Raw genomic sequence first — 25,120 nt, 5'->3', positions numbered from 1 at the left:
TCTCCAGGAAGACACCTTTCTCACAGCATAACAGGTGCTGGGGCTTCAGCTGCTCCCTCCCACTAGGTTACAACATCCTAAACACAAGTTCAAGGTAAGACGCCAAAATACAAACTGAGGGGTTGGACACAACCTGAGCTGTAAACTGCATTCAAGAGTCTGATTTAATATCTGAAGACTCCTCTTTCCCCCTTTTAGCAAGGGCTAATAAACCAAAGACAACACTCAAAATAAACAGAATGAAAACAAATGAAAAAGGACTACTGAACCCACATATTCCTTTTATAATCAAACTCTAAAAACATAACAGCAAAAGCCGACCAACAACGATTTTTAAAGTCTTTAATTCTTCTGCATAAAGGCAAAAAGCCAAAAAAGTAACACATTCCCTTATTTACAATCATCATAAGTCACATGGAAGCATGCACATTGGAACAACAAGGTTCTAAATATTACTTCTTAAAAAAAGTGCTGTACAGATGTGTCCCTTGCATACACACACTCTGTGCTCCGTGGTGTGTGACTGAGCCACCCTTGTGCTGGGATAAATGCCTGAGCACACCTGGAAATAACGTTTTGGAACTGGGAGTAGTTTCTGGGGAAGGAGCTTACTTTCAAATCAGCAGCACAGTGGGATTTTAGCCCTTGGGTACTGCCAGCCCCACGGCAAGACTGTGGCAAAAAAGCCAAACCAAACTCCTGCAGAGAGACAACTCCCAGCTCTAGCAGACATTGGTATCCCAGGACATGCTACACAAAATGCCACAAGGACTATAAAGTTCCTGTAACTGGCACATGAATTTTGTATAAACCACTGTAGCCACAGCTCTCACTTCAATCTTCTGAGCACACTGCTGGAAGAGTAAAACAAAGGAGAACCTATCCCAGCACCATCATATCCCTCAGACTGGACAAGAGCAGCTCCACATCTGCAAATACTGCTTCTCACCCCCAGTTCCTGTAGGAACAGCAGGCACTGAAATCATCCTCTTACACTCTTTAACAGGAGACTGGCTCTTTGGGTCAGGCTGCAAAACACGTAAAAGCAAAATCTGGGTATTTAAGCTGTGCTACTGTTCTAGCAGTCGCTCAGCCCCTTCAAGAAAAGGATCTGATTCTGATAAACTATCACCTTTTCCTTTCTCTTCTCTCACTTGGCTTAGGCAAATGCTATCTTAATACATCTCAGAGAACAATAAACAGGCCAAATGGATGACCACCCACTCCAAAAGTTCTGAACAGCTTGTCTTTAACAACTGGAGAAAGGTTGAAATTATCTACATTCTTCTGAAGCAGTTCTTCAGGCTGGATGTACAATTCTGGTCCAGTAAAGCAAAGGGACTCCTTGGTTTTAGGGCTGACATTCCTCAGTTTGACTGAATACTGAACCAATTCCCTGGCGTAGCATTTAGGAGCAAGATCTCCATATGGAATGGCAGGATCCATCACCTGAAGTAGCCTTTGCAATGTGATGCACATGTCACCTGCGAATGCAGGGACAGCAGAAACTTTCTCACAAAAGCTTTAAGGAACATCCATTGTCACTGTAGCACAGGCTTCATGAAATCTGAAGTTTTACACTTGAGGCACAGCTTGTAGAAAACAATCTATCCTTATAAAGATCTGGAGAAACCTAAACAAAAAAAACCATATAACAGCATTTTATAAATATCTCATATATTCCTGAAGTATTTGTGAAAGAGAAGAGGAAGCACCTGAGCCTACCATTCCCAACCCATCGCAAAATGTTCATCTAAATGTCATTATTAATTCATAGAATACATTTTTCTCTTAATTCTAATTAATGAATTACTGACATATCTTAGGTGTCCTGCTGACTAAGGTTTTCACCTAGAAAGGAACCAGGTACATTCATATTTACGGACATTTAACTGCGCTCCAAACCAGCCACATTTATTTTTCCTGTTTAAGACAGAAATGTTATTTTAACAAAAAGGTAGGTGGTGTGGAATTCCACCATGTAACCCACTGTCTGGTTTTCAAGCAAGATTAACCTTCCACAGACAAAGTTCCTGCCATTTGAGAGTTAGAGCTCATCACACCTAAAAGCCACGGTTAAAGGCCGTGTCGCTCTAAATACTGACCTTTGCATCCCAGGAAACCAATGTGCTGCTCCATAAAGAAGCTTTTTAATTCACTTTGTACATTTTACATCTAACACAGATATTTTTTCAATTAAGAGTGATTACAAACCCCCTGAAAATATACACTCCTTAACTGAGCCTTATTTACAATGCAGACCACTGCAAAACAGCTGAATATCAACTATCTAGAAACCAGAAAGGCTCTGAAGTGTGATGTAGACAGAAATGCTTCTTTTACCTGAATAATTTCACCTTGTGTTGATTGCACGTTTGCTGACTGTAAATCTCTTCCTCTTGCAGTGCAGATCCTACATGACAGCACCAGTTTTCCAAGACTTGATCAGCTGATCTCAGACTACATCCCTATTCTTCAAGTCTTTTTCTGTCACAGGAGAAATTCCTTCTTCAATACTTCTATATACAAAGAGAGACTAGATATTTTCAAATATTGAATTAGCACTTTGGCAAAGTGAATGCATATTAAATCTTATTCATGCTCAAAGAGTTTAAATTAAAAATCAATAAAATCAAAAGAAAAATGCTATCAGCTTTTTTTAAAAGCTCTATCTGCCTTTTCCTCCTATTGCTAGAATGCAAAATCTGAATGTAAAACTGATTTTGTGCCATATTCTTAATGAGTTTTATTGTGCAAAATATTCAAAGATCACTGTTTAACATTTAAATCTTAGTCCACGTTTCCAAGCCTGCACCAAACATAGATCAAAGACAATCTAATTACACAAAAGATTCCCTGCTAATAAAACCCATTTGACACAAGATTACTACCCATCCTATTAATGTACCACAGGAATCTACAGTCCAAGAGGAAGTTTTCACTAAAATTTACTGCTGCAAAACTCAAAGTTGTGACTTCATTACAAAAATATGAAGAGATAGAAAAGGTGCTACTGCAATAATTAAAAAAACTGGCACTTTTCATTTGAGTGATAAACCACATTTTCTGCCTGACAGATAAATATTTCAATTTAGCAACTGTGAATCGTTAAATCTTTTCATTCAGGTGCTGCATTAAATACAAGAGGATGGGATAAAATAGTAATATAATAAAGGAATAAAATAAGATCTGCTAGAACTGAACAGTTTGATTGTGTAGAATGATACTGTGGATGGGCTACTAAAACAGAACAGGTTAAATAAGCAGCCAGCACAAACTTACCTTGGTATTTAAATTTTTTTCCTCATTATTGTATCTTCAGCATTTGCACTTCCCCATCCTCCTTCAGGGTATTCTGACCGATGTCCTTCCAAGAAACTGCTACAAAGTTTAAGCCTACAAATAAAAAAAAACAAACCAAAGACCAAGTGGCTTTATTATGGTAACCTTTTAAATCTTTTTACATTAAATAGGGCTACAACCTATGTATTCTAATACAGACTGTAACATGAGAACATAAGGACAGAATTTTACCACACAACAAATATTGGCCAACACATCCATAAGAAGAACAGTAAAAAAAAAAAAAAAATTAAAAATCTATCTTTACAATAAAGGCTTGGATTGAAATACAGCATTATTCAACAAAGCTTCTAAATTAATCTGCAAAAAAAACCCCAAACCCTGATTGATGAGCTGTGTTTCATACCTCTCCAGCCTGCAGTCTGTGTCTCTGCAAGTTTTGCTGTCAGGCAGAAAGAAGTTGGATTTTTTCTGTTTCGGATTGTTCAACCCTGAAGAACAACCCGCTGGAATTGGGTCACTGCATAAAAACAAATAACTATCGTTGATGTCAGCTACAAAACAACCTCTAAGGAGACAGAGAGGAAGCTTCCAGCTCCCAGGCTGAGGAAGTGAGAGGTGAGTAACAACCACAGGGACCAACTCTGCCAACTGCCACCGCTTTTCATAAGACAAAGACCATGAAAGGGGCTCATCTTTTGGCATTACTTAATGGCAGACGCAGCAGAAAGCAACAGATGGAGAGTCAGACTGGAAAAAGCCAAGTAAACTCAAAGAACAAAAATAACAACGAAACATATCACAGGTTGGAGGAAATGTAAGGAAGGAAAAAAAAGTAGCATTAACCAATGAAGGAAAAGATTAAGAAGAAAAGCGAAGGGCACCTTCACAGCATAAGCAATAAACAGAAATACTGTCATAATCTTTGTGGTATTTACCTTGTTATTTCTATACCTTGCTGTACTGTCATTACTTCATCATCTTCATCAAAGGCTTCCCACTCTGCGCATTTTGAAAAAGCCTCCTGATGTCCTGAGTCAGTAAAGCTGGAAATAAAATGAAAAGGTCTCAATCCACGCACCTTTGTAACACAGTTCCTCTTAATTTTTCTGAAGGGGGAATAAGTAGAGAGAAAAAAAGCCAACCTGTATAAAGATTTTTACTAAGGTTAGTGTGGAAAGTCTGGTAAACCCCTGAAAAACTTAAAATGGTCAAGTTTTCTGGTGGTTCTGACAAAACTTTGTACAGTTAAAACCGTGCTCTCCTCTACACAGGTTATCATTTCTTAGTTGTAGGAAGACTTCTTATGCAGCAGATAAGAAAGGAGAAAAAAGGAAATATGATTCCAATAGCTACAGAAGTAGCTTAAATCTTGAACAACTTAGAATAAAGGTGTTGGCCTGAAAAACTCTACCCTTGTATTATTCATTTTTTAACATTAACCTCCCAGTCCCAGGCTGTGTGACCCAATTCCTTGTTGTTCCAACCAGCATTTTCTTCCACACCATCTTTCACAAGGCAGGAAAAGGCTTAATCAAAATACACAAAGCTTCTTTTCACATCCCTTAAGGGGTACATTTAATACACATAGTACAGAGAAAATGTAACTTAGTAATAATTAAACAGGCAGCAAGTTTCAGCAGTCCAAGAGAAATTAAGAGCAACATATTAGTGTTGCCTAAATCTACACACAAAAAACCCCTCCCCTCTGTGCTGTGACTTGTGACACTGAAATTTTCTTCATCTTTGCAACGGACCTCTGTAAATATTTGCTATCATACAACACAATTGTTCTGGCATGATTTCCCTTCCTCATTAAATTGCACACACATTTACATAAAATTAAAGCTATTAACAAATGGAGGGAAAAATACCAGTAATATTCCAAAAGTCAGTTCATATAATCAATGAATTTCCATATTTGGAAATCAGAGTCATTTCATACCTTTCCAGTGTGTGGTACATCTGCACATAAGGGGCTTTGCTCTCTGAAACCACAGAGGACTCAGAATTATTTCTTTTTCTGCGTTTCCATACTGGAGAAGAATCGGATGAACAGGGACTACAAAAATAAGACACAGATTTTACACACATAGCATTTTATATCTGTGCTGAAATGCTTATCAGAGTTCTGCTAAATAATGGCACATGCTACACAGGATGATTCTTTTTGAGGTATGATTCTTGAGGCACACAGAGGAACACAGAAAAAATGGCTCAATTTTTGGTAACCATGCCATTGTATTATGGAATGTGAACACAACTGCAGAAGCAGCTTGGAAGCAGAACCATTTTGAGCTTCACACACATCCCCCCCCCAGGACAAGATATCTTAGTAAACAGGGAAGTGCATAGGGTGCTTCACTGTCAGTCTCCCTGCTGTTCTGCAAACAGGCATAATACTATTAAGGATGGTGACTCCTGCTTCTGAAAAAGTTCTCCTACTTTCAGCACATGCCAATGGTGGTCAAAGAAACCTGAGTACCCCACTGTATAAACAGAGAAGCTGAAAAAACACTGGCTTTTCCTCCTGTTAGTCATGCAATTCTGCAGTGCTGGTAATTTGTCCACATTCAGTGCTCTGTACCACTGATGGATTACATTCAACATCAAGTGTCAAACTCCACAGCTGCATTTTAACTGCTCTTCCACAGAAAACATTTCCTACAAAAACCTGACAGCATTGACATGCACTGAATTATTTCCCCAAGTTAACCAGGAAAGTTTCATCTCATACCTCTCAGGTGTGTAGTCAGTCTGCCTGAATTCGTCTTCACATTCATTTCTCTTCTGCTTTTCGTCAAACACAAAGGAGGCAGAAACATCCTGATCTTTGTAGAACCATTCCTGGGAACTGCCTGAGGGTTCTGTACTACTAAAAACAGGATGGAAAAAAAAAGGTTTAAAAAACAGCCCATCTGGCTTACTGCTCCAAGCAGACAGCAGTTAAGCTGTGGTAACAATTAACAGTTCATCCCATATGACATCCAAATGGTGTAAAAACTGCAACTTCCACCATAGGTCAAATTACAACAGAGTAAAACTATTTACACAGTGCAGTAACAGAGCCAATAGAATTCCATTCACTCTTTTCCTCCCTAATTTACTATTCTAAATCTTGTAAAGTATGAGCTGGCATCAAAGATGGAAAGGTTATCAAAGTCAAGGAACAGTAATTAAATTTCTGCTTTTGCCTATCTCTTTCTAGAAAAATAATGTGACCTTGTGCTCACCAGTGTAAATACACAGGGGAAGGGAATGTACTACTGCAGGCAGACCAAATGCCTCCCTCTCCAGAACACCTGATTAAAGATCAACTCAGACTAAGTAATGGGAATTTCTTAAAGACTAACAGAATTCAAAAGGAAAACAAGGCATTCAAGGAGACTCCCACTTCTGAGCCTGATCTCCTCCCTTGCTCCCAGTCAGGAATGCTCTAAAGGACATACAGAGCCCTCCTTAATTCCTTAATGCCTGGCTTAATTCACCCATTTACACACACTGGCTGCAGATCCCAGGTCTCTTCAGCAGGAGGATCCCAGGCATGCAGTGCTATCTTCCACAGCCTGATCTGCTGGTCCCAGGATCTACGGCTGTACTTCTTAAATTTGTTGGGAGTTCTAGGATGAACTCCTGGTATTCGCTGATTCCTGTAAGTACATAGTAACATTTATTATTTCAGACCATTATTTTCATTCTTAAAAAAAAAAAATTCTCAGTCCATCAGACCCCACTGGCATCAGTAGTCTAATAAATAAAACATTCCTATTTTAAAATATCTAACTGAAACGTGTCTATTCTAAAACATTGTCAAAAATAGATCACAAAAGCAACAACTAACAATAACACGCTGAGTCAGATTTGAGGTTCATCCAGTCCAGTACTCTGACAGCTGCTAAAAGCAGATTCCTATTGTTCATGGACAAGTATGAAACTGAAGAAGCATAACTCATACCCCTTCATTAGCAGCCTAACCTCCTGCTACTTGTACTCAGTTTTCCTGAATCAGGTGCAGTTTCTTTGTATTCAGTGTTGTACTGAGTCTGGCTGCGATGGAGTTAACTTCCTTCACAGCAACCCCTGTAGTGCTGTGTTTTGGATTTATGTCTAAAACAGTGCCAATAACACACTATTTTCTGGCTGTTGCTGACCAGTGCTTGCACTTCAAGGCCTCCTCTTCTCTCCACTCAGCCCTGCCCCATCCCACAGCCATTAAGCTGAGGGAGAACACCAAGTTGAGACGGGAAGCCACTGAGACAGAACCTACATTGGGGAGACACTGTAACAATGCTGTCACAAAGCAACCCAAGACTCTTTGAAGAAAAAGACATTACTGAAGATGTGACCATGCTACTGTGCTACAGTCCTCATCCAAAGACGACATTTCCTGGTACCAATTAACTTCACACTAGCCTAGCAACACTCCCCAGAATCACAGGGAGCTGATTAATACAGAATTTATTTAAAGAATACTTGCTTCTAACAACAGCAATCCACAAAGGGAACATTTAGCTCTAAATGTTCCCTATCTACATTTGCTCAAATGCAGAAAATAGCTGACTTCTCTTGAAAACATCAATTGGTTTAAGTTTCCTTCACTTGCTGTTCACAGAATTTAAAGAGAACTAAAGCTCTGTGCTGATCTATGCACACATCAGGAACAAAAAGGAATTTATTTGGAAATCTGCAACACAAGGCAACTTACTTTGGAACTTCTTTAATGTATCTATCATATGCAAGGGTATTCTTTCCAAAATTGATCTGTTTTTGTCTTCTCCTCAGAACCACTTCATCTGTTTCCCTTTCAGCTGGATTAGGAGAATCGCTTGAAAACAAAAATTACACTTAGGTTGAAAGGAACCTTAAGAGCTTTACAAGAAGTTATATAAACAAAAACTCTAGAACTTCCTGTATTTTACTCTGACAGGCAGTAAGAACAACCCTTACCTCACTAGTTTACAGAAGAGAAAGTTGTGCTAACCAAACCTGAATCTGAAATGATTACAGAGGTAGCTTTTAAGATAAAACTTCTCAGTGCTACTCTCTCCTTTAGGCTTCCTTCAGGCTCAATATGAAAGAGCCTGGCTGTGTTTCAAATCTTCTTTAATGCATGTAAAATAGTCAGAGATCATCAGATGGCTATTGCAAAAACCAACACAACAATACTTAGTAATTGTTCAGTACTTACTTTGTCATTTTTTTATTTGATGTCCTCATTGTTTTGCCTTCTTCAATTCTACCTTCCCAGCTGGGGCAGCTAGAAAGAGACCTAGAATGTTCTGGTGCTGTAGAGCTAGAAAATAAAGGAAATTCAATATGAATGTCTGCTTCTCGTAACATATTTAATGAACAGCAACTTCAACAGTGGACAAAACCAGCTCCACAACCATAAAACCACGGGCATGCCCCTACTCTATTTCAGTTCAAAGTCACCTTCAGCAGTGATGTAAGATTATCAGTTTTACTTTGCAAGGAAAGAAAATGGTCTTGAAGTGAATCTCCTGCCACAGCACCTCACGATCTCTTAAAATACTTTCATCTCAGCTCTCTCTACTACTTGAAGACCTTCTGGACATATCAATTCCATCAGATATCCCAAGTCATGGAATTACTTGAGGTTAAAATTAGTCTAGTTGCTGCTCTCCATTGTCAGCTAAGGTCTTTTTAAAGGACCAGGGAGATGCTTAAGAAATAGAAAAACATCCATCATGTGAGCAGAACTAGTATTTTGTCCGATGATATCATATCCCAATATCATAATTTCAAAATGCAAACTTTGCTGTGCAAAGCCAAAAAAGCAGTCAGGAAGCTCTTAAATCATCAACTGATGTTCAGCAAGAGATGGAACACTTACCAACTTCCTCATTAACTTAAAAAATTACGGCATTATACAGTTCCCATTTATGTAAGTGTTGAAAACTTCTCCTTTCAGTCCGCCCTCTTTTGCCAACATTACTGCCTCAACATTTAATGTAAGTAATACAGAAGTAGATTGAGCTTATAGTCTTACTTTCCATAAATAGTTTCACATCAACAGATGAAACTATCATCCATGCTGACAGTGTCATTTTAACACAGGAAGTAAAGATTTCACACTAAAAAGGAACATATCTACTCAGCAAAAGAGAAACACAAAACACTGCTGGCACATCCACTTAGACCCACACTCAAAACATAGTTAGTATTTTTCATGGCAGCATCAAAGACATAGAAAACATTCCTGAATAGAAGGGCTTTCCTAAGCTCTTCAAAGAATTAATTTATTAACAAAGCAATATTAAACATGCCATCAGAAATTACAATCACATCCATACAATGTAATACTCAGAGATGCATGAATTATGTAAAAAAAAAAATATTTCATGTACCCTCAGTAAAATATTTCCTCTCTTCTAACTTACATTCTGCTCAGTTTTATGCAAATATCCAAGCACTCACCACTTTTCACCTTGGTGTCAATCTCAACCACTTCCTCCACATTAAGACACCACTGCCTCTACCTTAGGTCTTTAGTCTGGAATATCCAAAAGCAAAGCAAAATCTTCCTAGAATTACCTACGTATAAACTTTTATCTCATCTCAAATTGTTCTTAGTAGTGGACTACGAAAAAAAAAAAAGAAAAAGTGTTTACTAAAAACTGCAGTTCAGCTGAACATACCAAGTGCACTGTCAAGTGAAGAGACAAAGATGGTTTGCCCACATTTACATGCATAAATGCATAGGCAAAGCATGAGAGTAACAGCATATGGCTTCAATGGGAATTTTATACTAATACTGAAGACTACAGCAATAAAGAGCTTAGACTACTGCCTCAGTATATACCATTTCTCCCTTTCATGTGGAATACTTGCTAATATTATGGCTTGTATTTCAATCAGACAAAATGGATGGTCGTCTCTTGGCAGGATGCAGGTATTATTTCCTAGCTCCATGCTACTGTATTATTAGAAAACATTTAATCTAATCATGGCCAAGCTTTTCTTGAGTCCTAAAGAAGAATGCAAGAAAGTGAAGATTTAAGGACACATTTAAAGAATACATTTTTTCCTTACCTCTCCAGCCATTGGTCTGAATGCTCACATTGATATTCCTCAAACACCAAAGAATCTGAATCATTCCAGCTTCTACATTCCTGTTCTTGGTGCCAGCAGTGTGGATGTTGCACAGAACTAGAAAACAAGAATTTTCATCTGAAATCAAGTCCCTGGTAGTCACTGAACACTGCCTATACAAAACAAATATGGACAATATCAGACAAATATCTGATTTGGCAAACAGGTATGTGATTTGCAAGAACTTATTCAGGCAACACTAACTTAACAAAGGTGTTAGACAATGCAATTGCTGAGAAAAGGCCTTTGACTAATGCAATTAGGACATAAGAATTTTCAAATAAACCATTAATATTTAGATAACAAAAATATTTTCTATTTGCAAACAAAAAGGTGGGGAAAAAAAACCCTAATTGAGGAGTGTCCCCAGGTTTATGGACCTGTGCCAAAGTTCAGACTGTCCTCTGTCAGCAGTGCATTATTTGACACTTACTGTCCCATTCAGTAGTAAACTAGTGGAAAAGGCAAATGCAGAAACATCACTTCAACACATGGAAACAAAATGGCTAAGCAGAAGTAGGTCAAATGTTCACGTGGAAACACTTTTACCCAGGAAATCCTTTACCAGACACTGCAGAGCCCTCATAAGGAACAAGGACCTGACTCTACCACTTTGCAACACACCGGCGGGACAGCCAGAGATTGCTTAAGGGTTAAGAGTTCTCTACATTTTCCTTCTCAGTTCTGGGGGCTTGGACCTCTTAAATGACAGGCTGCTAAACAAAACACCCCCATAGCGTCTGCTGACACCAGACCTGGCTCCTGGGCCAAGGACCACACCTGCAGATCCACCCTCACCACCTGCCTGGGAGAACGACCTGGTACTGCAGGCTCTGCACAGCAAACACACTGTACCTGTGTGCCTGTGAGTAACAGCAAACACAGGGCTCTTTGTGTGCCACGTCTCCGTGGCTTAAGTCAACAAGTGAGAGGAAAAGAAGGTTTTTGATATTTTAATCCTGCATTAACCACCGATGTTTTCCTTCCCTTCCTCCTCCACCCCGACTGGCTCTGGGAGTTTCCCACTCCCAGAGGGCTCAGAGTTACCACCAAGACATAGCACAGACAGCTCGCTCCGAATCGCGGATCCAGGCAAAAGGACACTGCCAACGCGCTCGGTTTTTGCAAAGGCAGTAGATAGATAAAACCCTCCTCTAACAGCCTTCAACAGCAATTACTCGATTTAAGGACTTGAAAGAAACAGCGGGGAAAAAATGCACTCCAGCTTACGTAAGTACAACAAGACAACACATCCCACTGTTTGAAAATGCAGGAGGAAATGCTAAGCGAAAATGCTGACCTTTTACAAACACTGCAGTGTTTGCCTCGCACTGCCCGCCCACGCCAGCCTGAGGACAATCCCAGTGCCCCCACCGGGCTGGGGCACCGAGTCCGAGCCCACGCCCTGCCCGGGCTGCTGGTCCCTCACTCCTCGCCGACAGGGACACCAAGGCAGCCTCTGCACGGGAGGCGAGGGCGCAGGAGAAAAGGGGATGTTTGGCAGAGGATCCCAACCCTCCAGCAGCTCCTCCCGGAGTCGCCTCAGAACAGGCGCCCTGGGACGAGCAGCACCATCACCCCCCCCCCCCCCCCCGCCCGCACCCACAGCGGAGCCGCGGTAGCTCCAGAGGCGCCCCGAGGGAGCGATGCCTGCCCGCCCCGGGTCCCCCCGACCCCCGCGTCCGCTCCCACCTGCGCAGCCCGGCCGGATCCCCGCCGCCCGGGCGCCGCTGCCCGCCGGACATGGCTGAGGCGAGCGGCGGCTCCGCGGCCGAACATGGCTCCGGCTCCGCCGCCAGCGCAGGCGCGGCCCGGCCTCCTGGAACGGGAGGGTAGCGCAGGCGCCCTCCGCGTTGTGCCACAGCCGGGAGAGAGCCGAGTGTGGGCAAGGCAGAAATGTGCTGTTCCTGCCGGGGAGCCGATCGGGAGTTACAGGGGGAGGCGAAGGGTACTGCAGGCCGCGCTCCTGTGAGGGACAGGGCGCGGCTCCCTCACGGCGAGGGCGCCATGGCCCTCACAGCCTCTCCTGTGCCCTCACCCAGCGTGGGGGCGGCTGGAGCCCCCGGCCCACTGGGCTCGCTAATCCCGGGAAAACCCCGGCTCCCACATCACAGCGTTACCTCACGCATGAGTCAAGGGTTGGGTTTGGGTCAAGTTAGCCTTCTGCTAGATGTCGTGAGCTAAATCATCTCACCAAAGGTGGGCACCACAAGGTACGCTCCAGAGAAACGTGTCCCACATTTCACACCATTAACGGAATCACAGAACAGTTTGGGTTGGAAAGGACCTTAAAAATCACATTGTTCCAAGCCCCCTGCCGTGGGAATGGACACCTTCCACTAGGCCAGGTTGCTCAAAGCCCCATCCAACATAACTTTAAAATTAAAACCAGAAGTCTTACATAAAATCAATTGTATTTTTATTCAGTTCTTCAGAGAGTTTTAAGATTAACTGCATGTATTCATTAAACCTTTTCCTTAAAGGCTACCTAAATAATACTGTCCATTTTAAAAGAGGTAAGCTATCTAGGAAACCAAAAACCCAAAATCACAAATAAGAAACCCTGCAGTAAGTCTTTTGAAGAAAATGTCTTGTAATGTATGTAAAAGCTTGAATATTTATATCTTACCTCCTTAAACAGCTCAAAGTCAACAAATATTTCTTAAGAAATGGCACTCAGACCTTTATTCTTATTGAGGTTTATCCTGACTGGAATGGTATTTAGCTGCAGTCTAACAAGTAAAATCACAGAACGGTTTGGGTTGGAAAGGACCTTAAAGATCACGTAGTTCCAAACCCCTGCCATGGGCAGGGACACCTTCCACTAGACCAGGTTGCTCAGAGCCCCATCCAACCTGCCTCTGAAGACTTCCAGGGATGGGACAGCCACAGCTTCTCTGGGCAACCTGGTCCAGTTTTGATACAACAAAAATACTCATATTGAAGAGATCATGTAATAACCTGGTATTTTGGGGTTCAAGCTACACCAAGCCTCATGGTAAAAAAACCCATCTTCATTCATATAATTGATTCAAATTATATCCTGCTTGGAAAAAAAAATGTCTTTTTTTTGTTAACTATGTTAACCTAAAAAATCAACAGATAACATATTTTCCTAGTATTTTCTGGAATGCTCAAATTACAGAACTAACACAACTGTGTAAATAAATATAGCCACCTACTGAGCTGCAGCACAGAGTGAAATTTGGGCTATATATGTACACACACATATGGCATATTTATACTGACAGTGTGAACCCACAGATACGTTGTCTTAGTTCAGTGACATCACATTTATATAAGGTGCTTTGGATTACTCACATCACCCACCCACAAGTCAGTGATGTGGAAAAGCATACACACTGCTGAAAAATGCAACACTAAATCACTAATAGTGATTTACACACAATAATAAAAGAAAATTATTTAGTAAATATTTTAGCCTATCACATTACTTGTTTTGATTTTTTTTGGTTTTGTTTGTTTGTTGTTTGCTTTGTTTTTTAATAAAATGCTGTAAAAAGACCAATTGTAAACTCTATCCTCATTTTTAAGAAATGTATCAAGATTGTGTGGGAGGCAGTGTTGTTTTCTCTGCTGCAAACAGAGAGGATCTTCTCCACAAATGGCCCTATATGTGCAGGTGGTTCTTTGGCTGATGACCTGAAGCTATGACAAAGACAAATGCCTATTTTTGTATTCCATTATTTTCTTGTTCAGTGGTTTATTCACATCTCATATGAATGTGCAGGGAGAAGTCACAGTTCCTCCTTCTACTGCCTCTAAGAAGGAAATGTCATATGGATTTTTAACAACTTGTTTCTCTTACACAGCCTTTAAGCTTACAAACTTTGGAGGCATGCCAGACTACTTTGAGAATTTAAACTTGGGAAATAATAGTTGTTTTAAGGAATTTAAGCCAGGCACTATTATTAACATAAATCATAATTTTATTTTGATAATTATTACTAAGTTTCCTAAGAGGCACTTCTGTGGATAGAGCATTAAAAGATGCAAGGATATCTTACATTTTTGATGGTTACTCCATCGTACTGTTATACTGGCAAAAGAGGTAAGATGAATAAAATTAAAGTTCCACTGAAATGAAAACTTCCAGTTAATTCAGGGTAGATTTCTGTATGGAACAGCTCCAATTGGACAAGCAATTAGGAGTCTAAAGCTCTATTACATGAGATACTATTGGCAACTGACATGTTTTTCTTCTATAAAACCATCTGCAGCTACATGTATCTACTATCTAAGTTTCTCAAGGCCTTTATGATTTTAACTTCACACATCTTTACAATAAATATTTTATTTCCAAACAGGCAAAGAGCTGTATGAACTGAATGACTGTCAGTGGCAAAACCACAGGTCCAAAATCCTACCCTCTCTTCTGCAACTATTTCAAGGATCACATCCCACGTGTCTGTGCCACATCCTGTAAACTTTCCAGAAGTAAATGTTGCAAAATGCTTATTTGTAAAGGCTGCTGTGTAGCAATAGGTGCATTGTCAGATGACACTACATGGCCCTGTGAGAATGTTCCAAAGGTTAAAAAAGCCTGCAGAGACCATTTTAAACTTGCAAATAACTTTACGACAGAAGTAGTGGGAAATATTTCAAATTCAATCACTGATCAGCTCCTTGATTTTTTTATTAATTTTCATACTTGTCAACAAATCTGTCTGAAGCTCTGGAACTTAATCCTATTCAGCTGAAGAGGGACATGCCACTTAAGGTCTCTTTGGGAGAGACAAATCCATACTAGCTGTCTCAGCGTCAAATTTTCACTCCATACAATGCAAAACAACGGGTAATGAAAAACAGATAAACCACCATTATTAATAGGTAGTTTAGATAATTGCATAGCAGATGTTGTACATATAGCAACTGAGATATGCTGAAACAATTAATGTCCTTAAACCCAGTTTGGACTTTTATAAGTCAGTATTATTTGAAAAATCCAAAGGTAAAAACCAACACCAACAGTATAACATAAATGTTAGTTTTTAAGCGATGCTGTCTAATCTGTTTTCAATTCCTTATCCCTCTCTAAATTGTGGATTGCAGTCACATTCATAACCATTTCCTGCCTGGCTTAAAGTGTAGCTTGGTGCAATTCACCATCTGTAGCTCGGCTGAGACTCATGAAATGTTTCATGGTTGTGCTTCCAGTACTTGTACCATTTTTGCATCCTGCCACCTATTCCTGCTCAAAGCACTCGCCTGTCAGGATAATCAAGAGGTTTTCATGGAATCACTGGCATGTCATCTCTGCTAATGATTTACTGGCAATATCCTTCTTATTATTCACGCGGGAGATATCCTGACTTTTATTCACCTAGAACAAAGCATTAAAGTGTTCCTTTCTCTCTTTTATCGTTTTTTCCCTCTGTTATTTTAATTCACAAATTAAAGCTCAGAAGTTTGCTGCACTCCCTTCAAATGTAATAAAAAATGTCCCATCATCTACAGCGCATCAAAACCCTAAGCAATGTAGCTCCTAGAAACCAACAGATTTCAGGATGCATAGCATTAGCAGTGTAGGTAAATGGGCTGTATTTCTGAATCCTTCTGTTGTTTGAAATAAAGACATCCATCAAAATGTAAGCTAGAGGCAAACTGATGGAATAAAAAGTCCCTATGGGAGTTGGAAATCTTCAGGGATTAGATTTCTTAGCCTACTGAAACCCTTAGGACCAGCAGAAGGACCACAACTGGTACACTTGTTTGGTGAACAACTGCAAAGATTACTAAGAACTTGACAAGTGGAGTAAAGAAAAACAAAGCATCAATGAAGTCTAATCAAAGTATTTTTCTCAGTTAGCCCTTTATTAAAGAATCAAAACCCAAGTTAATTTTAAAAATGTAAAGAATTTAACCTACGTTAAAACTTGAAAAGAGAATAGTACTGCAAATATAGAAGGATAACCTTCCAAGACATAAGAAAGGAAAACATGGTTAAAAAAAAAATAAAATCCAGGAATTGATATCAGGTGAGTAAATACCAAAGATACAGGTAAGAGTGGGAAGTAACTGAAAAGATTTGCATCTGTTTTCAACACTGTAGAAGAAACCTTCAGAGTTTGCACCCTTGTAGAACACGAAGTCTCAGAAATAAATCTAGGAGGCCTTTGACCAAACCCACTGTGAAATACATTCAAATTAAAAAAGTTAAAACGTACCCAAGTACTACTCATCGTATTAGGCAAACATCTAAAATGCAAAATTTGGCTCTGCAAGTCGGACAAGGCACTTGGCTTGACAGCCAGGTCTCTGGGTGCTGCTGATCCTGTCGGCTGGCAAACCACTTGCCCATGCAGGTGAGGCACCACATGGGGCGGCAGTAGCACTGCTGGCACTCCCCTTCATTTGGCTCCTGGCAGTTCTTGATGAGCTTGATGTTAGCAATAGTCTGCATACACCCTATGCATGGCTCCAGCTCCTAAAGGAGAAAAATGCCCAGATTGTGAACTGCACAAAATGGTTTCTGTGACTGCTCTTCAAAGGCTTTTAGAAAATTATCTGTGGCAGAATAATCAAGGCAGAACTGCCCCACCAGAAGATATCAAATGGTTTTATTACAACACTTTCTAATGAATGAGAGCAAAGTTTCTCTTCAAACAGAAAACCCAGAACTGCTGCGTGAGACTAGTGATTAAACAAAAACGACTGAAAATAAACATTCTTTCTGTCTCCAAAGAGCTCCACCTATTTCCAGAGCACAGTAGCCACAGCAAGGTAAGCACACAGCCAGCTTTATCATTCACACAAGATATTTTTCAAAAAACATACCAATATAAAGTAAGAAAAACAATAAAGCAAACAGTTCTTACCACTTGCTACAGCAAATGGCTGTTCCTATCTTCCATCTTTATAGGTAAGAGATATAAAAGGGGAAACCGGGGCTGTACTGAACACAAGGACACTCATCTTGAAGGACCAGAAACGTTTTCTTGGATAATACTGTAATAATTAATATTTCCCCACAGTTAATTATGCCACATGAACTTGCGGTTGCATATAGGGACATCATCTTGCTGTGAAGTGTTTTACAATTAATAAACAATAATTAGCGTTTCCCCTGTGTCTTCCAGCTGTCCAAGAACTTGACAAAGTTCAAATGACAGCACAGTGAACAGGCACAGAGACCTGAATCCTGTTCATACTGCTACTGGTGTACCAAAAAGCAGCTCTGCTCTGCGGTCTCTAGTTCCCAACTCCAGTGTCTCTTCCCTGTCAGCTCAAGTGCCTGCTCAGCCACACTGGCAGCTTGGCTGTGGAGCAGATCCAGATGAACACAAACCAATTGGCTTCGCCTCTTTCTGCCCTGGTTTCACACAACCAGGTTCACCACAGACAAAGTCTTGTGTCAACATGGGGACCAGGAGTGTGCAGGAAGCAGGAGTGCTTCTTTCAGAAGCTGCATCAGCTTTAACTTGTGAAATTAAGGCTTATCTTAGTTTTTAGGCAGGAAGACCTCTAGCACAGAAAGATTAACTAACTTTTTCAACTTACTCATGGAGATTCAGAATAGGAAAAAATTCAGTGTTGTATTTTTTATGTCCTTATCATAATTTGTGATGACATTTATCACTCAATATCAAACCAAAGACCTGTAGCTCAGCTGACACTTAAATGTGTCACAAATTAATTTATTTTAATTAAAATGAAAAATTATCAGGTTCTATCTTGTCTTTATTTTGAACATCTCATTTCACTATAAGCTGGCACTGCAACCAGAACGTACAACATCATGTGCAGGCAAATCTGATCCAGTTTTATTTTAGCTAGTTTAAGGAACCCTAGAGTGAACACACCATGACACTACCACAGATACCAACTACTCCCTGCATTAGCTGAAACATAAGACACTGACTCCCTGCAGGGTCACCAGAACTGGTTTAATTAGTTTCCTCTGGTACATTGGACAGTGGTATAGTCACACTTCTGATTGGTGTACAAGTGTAATAATGACCAGGTCTATGAGTATAGCTGCAGGTAGGACTCTATGGTGTTATTTACAACCAAAGTAAGCCCCAATTACGATTCATTAGTTTATTTCAGCAGAAGATCCAGCAAAACCTGGCTGTCTAGAAAAGCAAGCTGTAATGGAGCAACCTGCCTAAAGAACACCAACAGCAGCTGTGACTCCCCATAAATTTTCTGGAAGCGCAACATCATAATTTCCAAATGTTTTCACGTTATATTTTTATGGGAATTATTACAGGGGACTTTATTTCACTGTTTTATTTCTCATGTCTCAAAACTGCTCACAATACAGTTCATCTCCTCGTAGAAGGAACGGAAGCAGCAGCCTGAACTACATTTATGATGTGTTTACTGAGATGGCAGGTGAGCCCTTGTGAGGGATGCACCCACCCCGACTGAGCAAACAGCACTTTGGCTCTGGCATCACCCACAAGGAGGCCTGACTGGAGTCAGTGTGTCTGTGCAGACTGGAAGGAATTGTGCTAGGCTGTATCTTCTCAGGAAGTTAAGGAATCTAGGCCATGTCTTATCAGGAGGTAACTAGATGACATTGTAAGTCCTACAGCTGCACACCCACACCAAGGGGCAGTTTGACCACCAGTCACTCACTCTAAGCAAGTTACTGCAGCCCCCCAAGCCCATTGAACTCTCCTGTAGGGCAGCAGGCTGTCTCAGGCAGGCAGGACACCTCTCGAGGTTACCTCTCAAGGCTGAGAAATCCCTTACCCTCTAACTATTATCCATAGCAAGGTAAACAACTGTTTTTATTAGATCTAAAACATATTGTATACAATTATTAGAAGTAGCCAGTACCAGTGACTGCTGTTAAATACCATTTAATTACTGATTGATTACTGTTTAATTACCATGTGATTACTGCTTAATAACCCTCAATTAATAATTATAATTTAATCATCATTCAGAGTTTAATTCAGATTTTTAATAAAACCATTTTGTTAACCTCACAACAATGAATTCTCTTAATAATTCACCTGAGACAGCCCTAAGTAAACATTTACCAATTACACAGTAATCACAGGCTCACATACATTGAAAGTATAATTATTACAGTGTCACATGGATAGAAAGTCTCACCTGAGTGCTTGGAACGTGATATGGCTGGTTAATTTCCACCAGAGATGTAAAGGTTTCTAAAAATAAATCACTAAGGCTTTGATGGATCACAACATTAGCTGCATTGCTGATAGGAGCACGGAGCTTTTCTCGGAGCTCCCCATACTCTGTGGAGTTCAACCTGAAAAAGAAAAGATGGAACAAAACATTACCATGATTATCTGCTTCAATACCTTGACAGTACATTGCAGAGGTTGACATCAGAGAAGTGAATCCACAGAAAAGCTATTTAGGCTGGTTCATGAGCCAGAATAAATAAACAGTGAGCATTTTATTTTCTTTTGCTCTTTAATGATTGGTTTTGACACAGCCAACAGAACACACTGTCCTACTTCATAGGAGCGAGCAGGATATGCTGGAGAACAGCTAAAACATCACACAAAATAAAGGAAGGCTTTGGAAGTGATCAGCATGAACAAAAGCAATACAGGTATGTAAATCATGCATTAACTGTAAAGTACTGCATACACAATTTTTGCCCATCTTTTTAATGCCTATTTACTTAGATCATATATAAATTCTTGTTCATAAACTCCTGAGGACAGAAATCAGTTATATCCTGTAGCACGTATCACAAGGTGATATAGTACACGTAAGTAGCAGAAGAATGTCAATTTATCAGGTTCTGTGATTTTATGATCCAATTTTAGACAAACCCAGAAATTTCAGAGGTTACAAACCGCTGCTGATTTAAGGCTGTAACAAGATGCATTTCACACCAGCTGCTCCTGCTAAAGTAAATGTAAATGATGCCCACAGACCTCAAGTGGCACTTGAGGCCTCGCACAGATCCTGCAGTGACACATCCCTGTTGTTACCCCTTTTTACTGTAACAGTTCAGAACTGTAGCAGCAGAACTCCCCAGCTCAGTGCTTCCACTCATTAAACAGCTTTCATGGAGCAGTGTCTGGAACTGTTGCCCTCGTTCTTCCTACCACTGAATTCCCAGAGCACAGCACAATGCAATGCTGGCTCAGCTTTAGCTCCCAGTGGTCTCCATTGTTTTAACTACTAAAGGATATTTGACAGATTATTTATCTGTTTGTTAACAGACACTACCCATGCAAATAACAAAGACCTTTCTATCCAGAGGAAAAGTGGCCCACCTGCACAAAAACATTTTTCTTCCAGAAACATCACAGTGTATCTGAATCTGGATATATACTATGATCCTATATGATTTTGCTGCATTCTAGTGGGGATTTACTATTTCTGACATCTTATTAGAGGAGCTTTTAAACACTGTTCTTGATGCTGTGCTGTTTAGCCACAAAATAAAAGGGGGGGGGAGTTGGATTTTTTTTTTCCCCTAAAAAGAATTGTCAAAGTCATGATTGCCCAGCTGGGGGTGTAGTTTTATCACTCTGGCACTGACGCACTTACAGAAGAAAATCATTAATTGTTTAATACTCATTTGGTTTCCACTCTCACAGGTCTACACAAGTCTCTTAGGACTGTCACTCTTACCTTAACTAACCTCTTGTTCTGAGCTCTGTTCACCTGGATCTCTAACACAATCACCTCTATGCCTTCCTCATGCTTGCTCTACAGCACATCTACAAGTCTGGTGATCTGTCTGCTTTTAACTACCTAGTAATTACCTAGTAAATAAATGCTGCTGACATACACATTGACAGCAAAAAGACACTCGCATGCCTTTTCAAATATATAGTTTTAAGAGCCCTAACATGGCTTTCAGTACTCCTCTCAATGACACAACAAAACCAAAGACCTTGGCACCTTTCTACTCAGTGTTAGATGTTTCTGCAGAACTTGTACTTTTGCCCAGCTACACGGACAGACTGCTGAAAACACCCAGCACGGGCCCTTGCAAAACAAGCCCTAACAGTTCATGTGTGCTAAGATTTACTGCTGTGAGAACACATAAATCAGAAACAGACCAAAACTACTTCCTTGCTTTACAGTAGCTCAGTGAGAACTCTTCTGAGCAGTGACAGAATTACGAGTCTTAAGCAGAAGGAAAAAAACGAAGTCATGGGTGAACAACAGCCAGTTTTGGAGAAATAACTTTCTCATCACCCAAAATTTGGAAGACCAAAGATTGTCCTTTTCATTCCTGTTCTCCATCTTTGACCTAAATTTCTCCAGTTACTTCTCCAATAAAATCCTCTCCCTAAGAATGGATCAAACAGGACAGTCTCTCTGTTTAACCACTATGCATTCAACGCTGCAGGTGTGTGAATCTTTCTAAACAACCGTTCTTTATTTCACTGCAAGGCAGAACTGCACACACAGCATCTCTGAACACCAGGCAGGGAGCAGAAGGGAAGGGACAAGATCAGGGAGTCTTCAGACCGGACACAGAAGCACTCCATCAGCACCATCAAACAGTATATATGTAACAAAACAGGGTTAACACAGTTGTTTTACCGGATATCAAACGCCTTCACGTAGGGATTGATACTGGAAACTCGGATGGTGAGGAACTGCACAGGCACGTTTGAGTCTGGGGTAAGTTCATGCTGTCTGGAGTCTGTCACTGTCAAATGAATGTCCTGCTGCTGGGCAACGTGTAAACAGTAGGTGGTCACTTTAATCACCCATGTGTCTGTAACAATCACCCTTGCTCCTGGGGCTCCTGTGGCAAATTTGTCAATTCTCCTGAATTCTGTATTGATGGAGGAAGCTACTGCCCTCCAACCTGACTGTGGGAGAGCATGGACAGCAAGTGTTCGGGCTAACGGGTGATTATTCCAACCTTTCCGTGACCAGTAATACGCCAGGGCACTGGTGACTGCTGGAAGGAGAACTGCGAAGAAGAGGAAAGTTTTCCATTCTTTTGAAGCCAGGTAGAAAAAGCAAAGATGTTTTTCAGGTGCAGCAAAGCACATTCCAAGGTAATAACCTGCAAGGGGAAAAAAACCAAACAACTTGCTTACAGAAACCAGTCAAGTACACGAATAAACACACACCCCTAAAACATATGGTATCTAACCAGTGAGCTCACCTCCAGGAGAGCTACTGTACTTCTGGATGACTTCAAATTCAAGCCCCTTGTCTTAATCAATCTTAGGAAAATGCTTACGCATCCCTGATTTTTACCAGAATTGCATAGCTAAATGAAGCTGATTTGAATTTGCAGATTGAATAACTTGTAAGATACCAATTTTACCAGAATTATATAGCTAAAGGAAGGTGACTTGAATTTGTTAAATAAAAGTACCTGAGAGATAATACTTTTACCAGAATTATATAGCTAAAGGAGGGCAATTTGAATTTGTTGGTTGAATGAAATTACCTGCAAGATACCACTTTTACTAGAATGATATACCTGAACGAAGGTGATCTGAATTTGCTGAATAAAATTACCTGTGAGGTGCCACTTTTGCCAGAATGATTTACCTGAAGGTGATCCGAATTTGTTCAGTACAATTACCTGTGAGATGCCACTTTTGTCAGAATTATATACCCAAAAGAAGGCAATTTGAATTTGCTGGTTGAATAAAATTACCTACAAGATGCCACTTTTACCAGAATGATACACCTGAAGGAAGGTGATCCGAAATTGCTGAATAAAATTACCTGCGAGATAACACTTTTACCAGAATGATATATCTAAAGGAAGGTGATCCGAATTTGAATAAAATAACCTGCGAGACGCCACTTTTGCCTGAACCATATACCTAAAGGAAGATGACTTGCATCTGTTGGTTGAATAAAACTACCTGTGAGACGCCAGAATGACACACCTTAAAGAAGATGCTTTGAATTTGCTGAACAGCATTACCTGCAAGGCGCCACTTAATTTTTCGCAGAACTATATGGCTAAAGGACGCCAAGCTGAACTCCCTGGTCGAGCGAAACGCAACTCCTCGGTGACTGCGTGTGCTCCGGGTGCAGCCAGCCGGCTGCCGAGCCCGGGGTGTGCACGGGAAGGAAGGACGGACTCACCCAGGGGCAGCAGGGAGTGCGCCAGCAGCGTGCCGGTGCTGCGCCGCAGGTGGTACTGCACGAAGGCCGCGTCCTCGCTGCCCAGCCAGGCCGAGAGCAGGCTCTGCACCGTCAGCCCCGCCGAGCGCACCTCGTCCGGCGGGAACACGAAGCACACGGCGAACACCACGTAGGCCAGAGTGAAGGTCACCGCGGGGCTCTCCATGCTGCGCCCCTCCCGGGCACGGCGGGCCCCGGGAGATCCCGCCGCGCCCCCGGGTGCTCCAGGGGCGAGCGCCAATTCCTACCGCTCCGGCGGCACTTCCCGCCGCAGCCCCGGATGCCGGGGCGGGGACCGGCAGTGCGAGGGGAGGCGGGGACCGGCGCTCCATCGGCTCCCTCCCTTCCATCCATCCGTTCCCGCCCTTCCATCCCTCTGCGCCTGCCAGGCCGCGGGATCCGGACATCGGGAACCGGACATCGGGATCCGGACATCGCCCTCGTCCCGCGCCTGCCCGGCCTGGCCGGGACACGCAGCCCCTCGCCGTGGCCTGCAGGCTTTGTACGAGGTCATGCTCCACAGGCGTGGCAGAAGGAGCCGATTCCAGTTCCTTACAAAAGTGAAAGAGCTCTCCTGTGGGATGAGGGCAGCGTCCCTCCGAAGCAGGGAAATGGACTGTTTTACTTAAGGGTCCGAAAAAAACTTCCCTTTATTTTTCTTTGTCTACTTCATGTCACATTTTCTAATATTTTTCTAACATTTTCTAATATTTTCTTTTTTAATATTTTCCAATATTTTTCTAATATTTTTTAATATTTTCTTTTTTTAATATTTTCTAATATTTTTCTAATACTTTCTAACATTTTCTAATGTTTTTCTAATTTTTTTTAATTTTTCTAACATTTTTCTAATATTTTCTACTATTTCAAGACAGGCACGTAAGATCTTAAAAGGCCTTAAAGGGAGACAGATTTTAAGATGTCTTTGTACACACACCCCCCCCCGCACACACACATAGTAAAAGGATCCCATAACTGGGATCTCTGGTTACTACTGAAGCACAAAGAATAACTAATAGCCACAAGATTTGCTGTTTCTCATGGAATGTAACAAACCCCTTGCATGAACCCTGTAATTTTCATGAATTTCCATATTTGTCTGTTTTGGAGAAAGGAGAGATTGTGTAACTGGAAAGGCACAGCAGAGAAAGCATCATGTGACGTTGTACACTTCCACTGATGGGGAACCAAGTCCATAGGAAATGCCACCCCCCCAGAACGTGACATGACATCTTAACGCTGGCAGGTGGTTGATGTGTTACTGTTGTGATGGAGATCGGGAATTCATAGCGGTTTAGTGACTCTTGGAGATGGTTACATCAGTAAAATCACGCTTGGATTCTGGGCATCTTACTTCATTCTAAAAGGCGTCCTTGTTAGCAAGTTTATTGTTTTAGCAACCAGTCTGACGACTCAACAGTAAGGACTGTTTTATTTCACTGAATGGGCCACGAAGCTCAACAATAAAAAGCAGGCTGCGAAGCAGCAAGTTTTCTTTCTGTGATTTTATGCAAGAGATTATTGAAAAGCAGAACCACAGAACCGGTTGGGAGGGGCCTTAAAGATCATCCAGTTCCAACCTCCCCCGCCATGGGCAGGGACACTTCGCACTAGATCAGGTGTG

General features: G+C 41.1%; 2 protein-coding genes across 2 annotated transcripts; both read right to left on the bottom strand.

The window, feature by feature from the left end:
• Positions 1-329: 329 nt before the first annotated feature.
• On the bottom strand, positions 330-12,395 carry LOC135413560 (histone RNA hairpin-binding protein-like). The gene is made up of 12 exons (XM_064653444.1): positions 12,109-12,395; positions 10,357-10,473; positions 8,492-8,596; positions 8,009-8,128; positions 6,804-6,953; positions 6,041-6,178; positions 5,249-5,365; positions 4,242-4,349; positions 3,710-3,823; positions 3,283-3,396; positions 2,344-2,536; positions 330-1,633 (listed from the first exon to the last, which is right to left on the bottom strand). The coding sequence occupies exons 1-10, from the start codon at positions 12,159-12,161 to the stop codon at positions 3,291-3,293; spliced, it is 1,128 nt and encodes a 375-aa protein (XP_064509514.1). The 5' UTR covers positions 12,162-12,395; the 3' UTR covers positions 330-1,633; positions 2,344-2,536; positions 3,283-3,290.
• A 423-nt stretch (positions 12,396-12,818) lies between these two features.
• Positions 12,819-23,890, bottom strand: TMEM129 (transmembrane protein 129, E3 ubiquitin ligase). The gene is made up of 4 exons (XM_064653443.1): positions 23,458-23,890; positions 21,937-22,411; positions 19,507-19,666; positions 12,819-16,864 (listed from the first exon to the last, which is right to left on the bottom strand). The coding sequence occupies exons 1-4, from the start codon at positions 23,660-23,662 to the stop codon at positions 16,616-16,618; spliced, it is 1,089 nt and encodes a 362-aa protein (XP_064509513.1). The 5' UTR covers positions 23,663-23,890; the 3' UTR covers positions 12,819-16,615.
• Positions 23,891-25,120: the final 1,230 nt, after the last annotated feature.

Source organism: Pseudopipra pipra, chromosome 4, assembly GCF_036250125.1.
Source record: "Pseudopipra pipra isolate bDixPip1 chromosome 4, bDixPip1.hap1, whole genome shotgun sequence".
Classification (NCBI taxonomy): Eukaryota; Metazoa; Chordata; class Aves; order Passeriformes; family Pipridae; genus Pseudopipra; species Pseudopipra pipra.
Note: the sequence above shows the minus strand (reverse complement) of the source record. Positions and strands in the feature narration are given on the sequence as shown.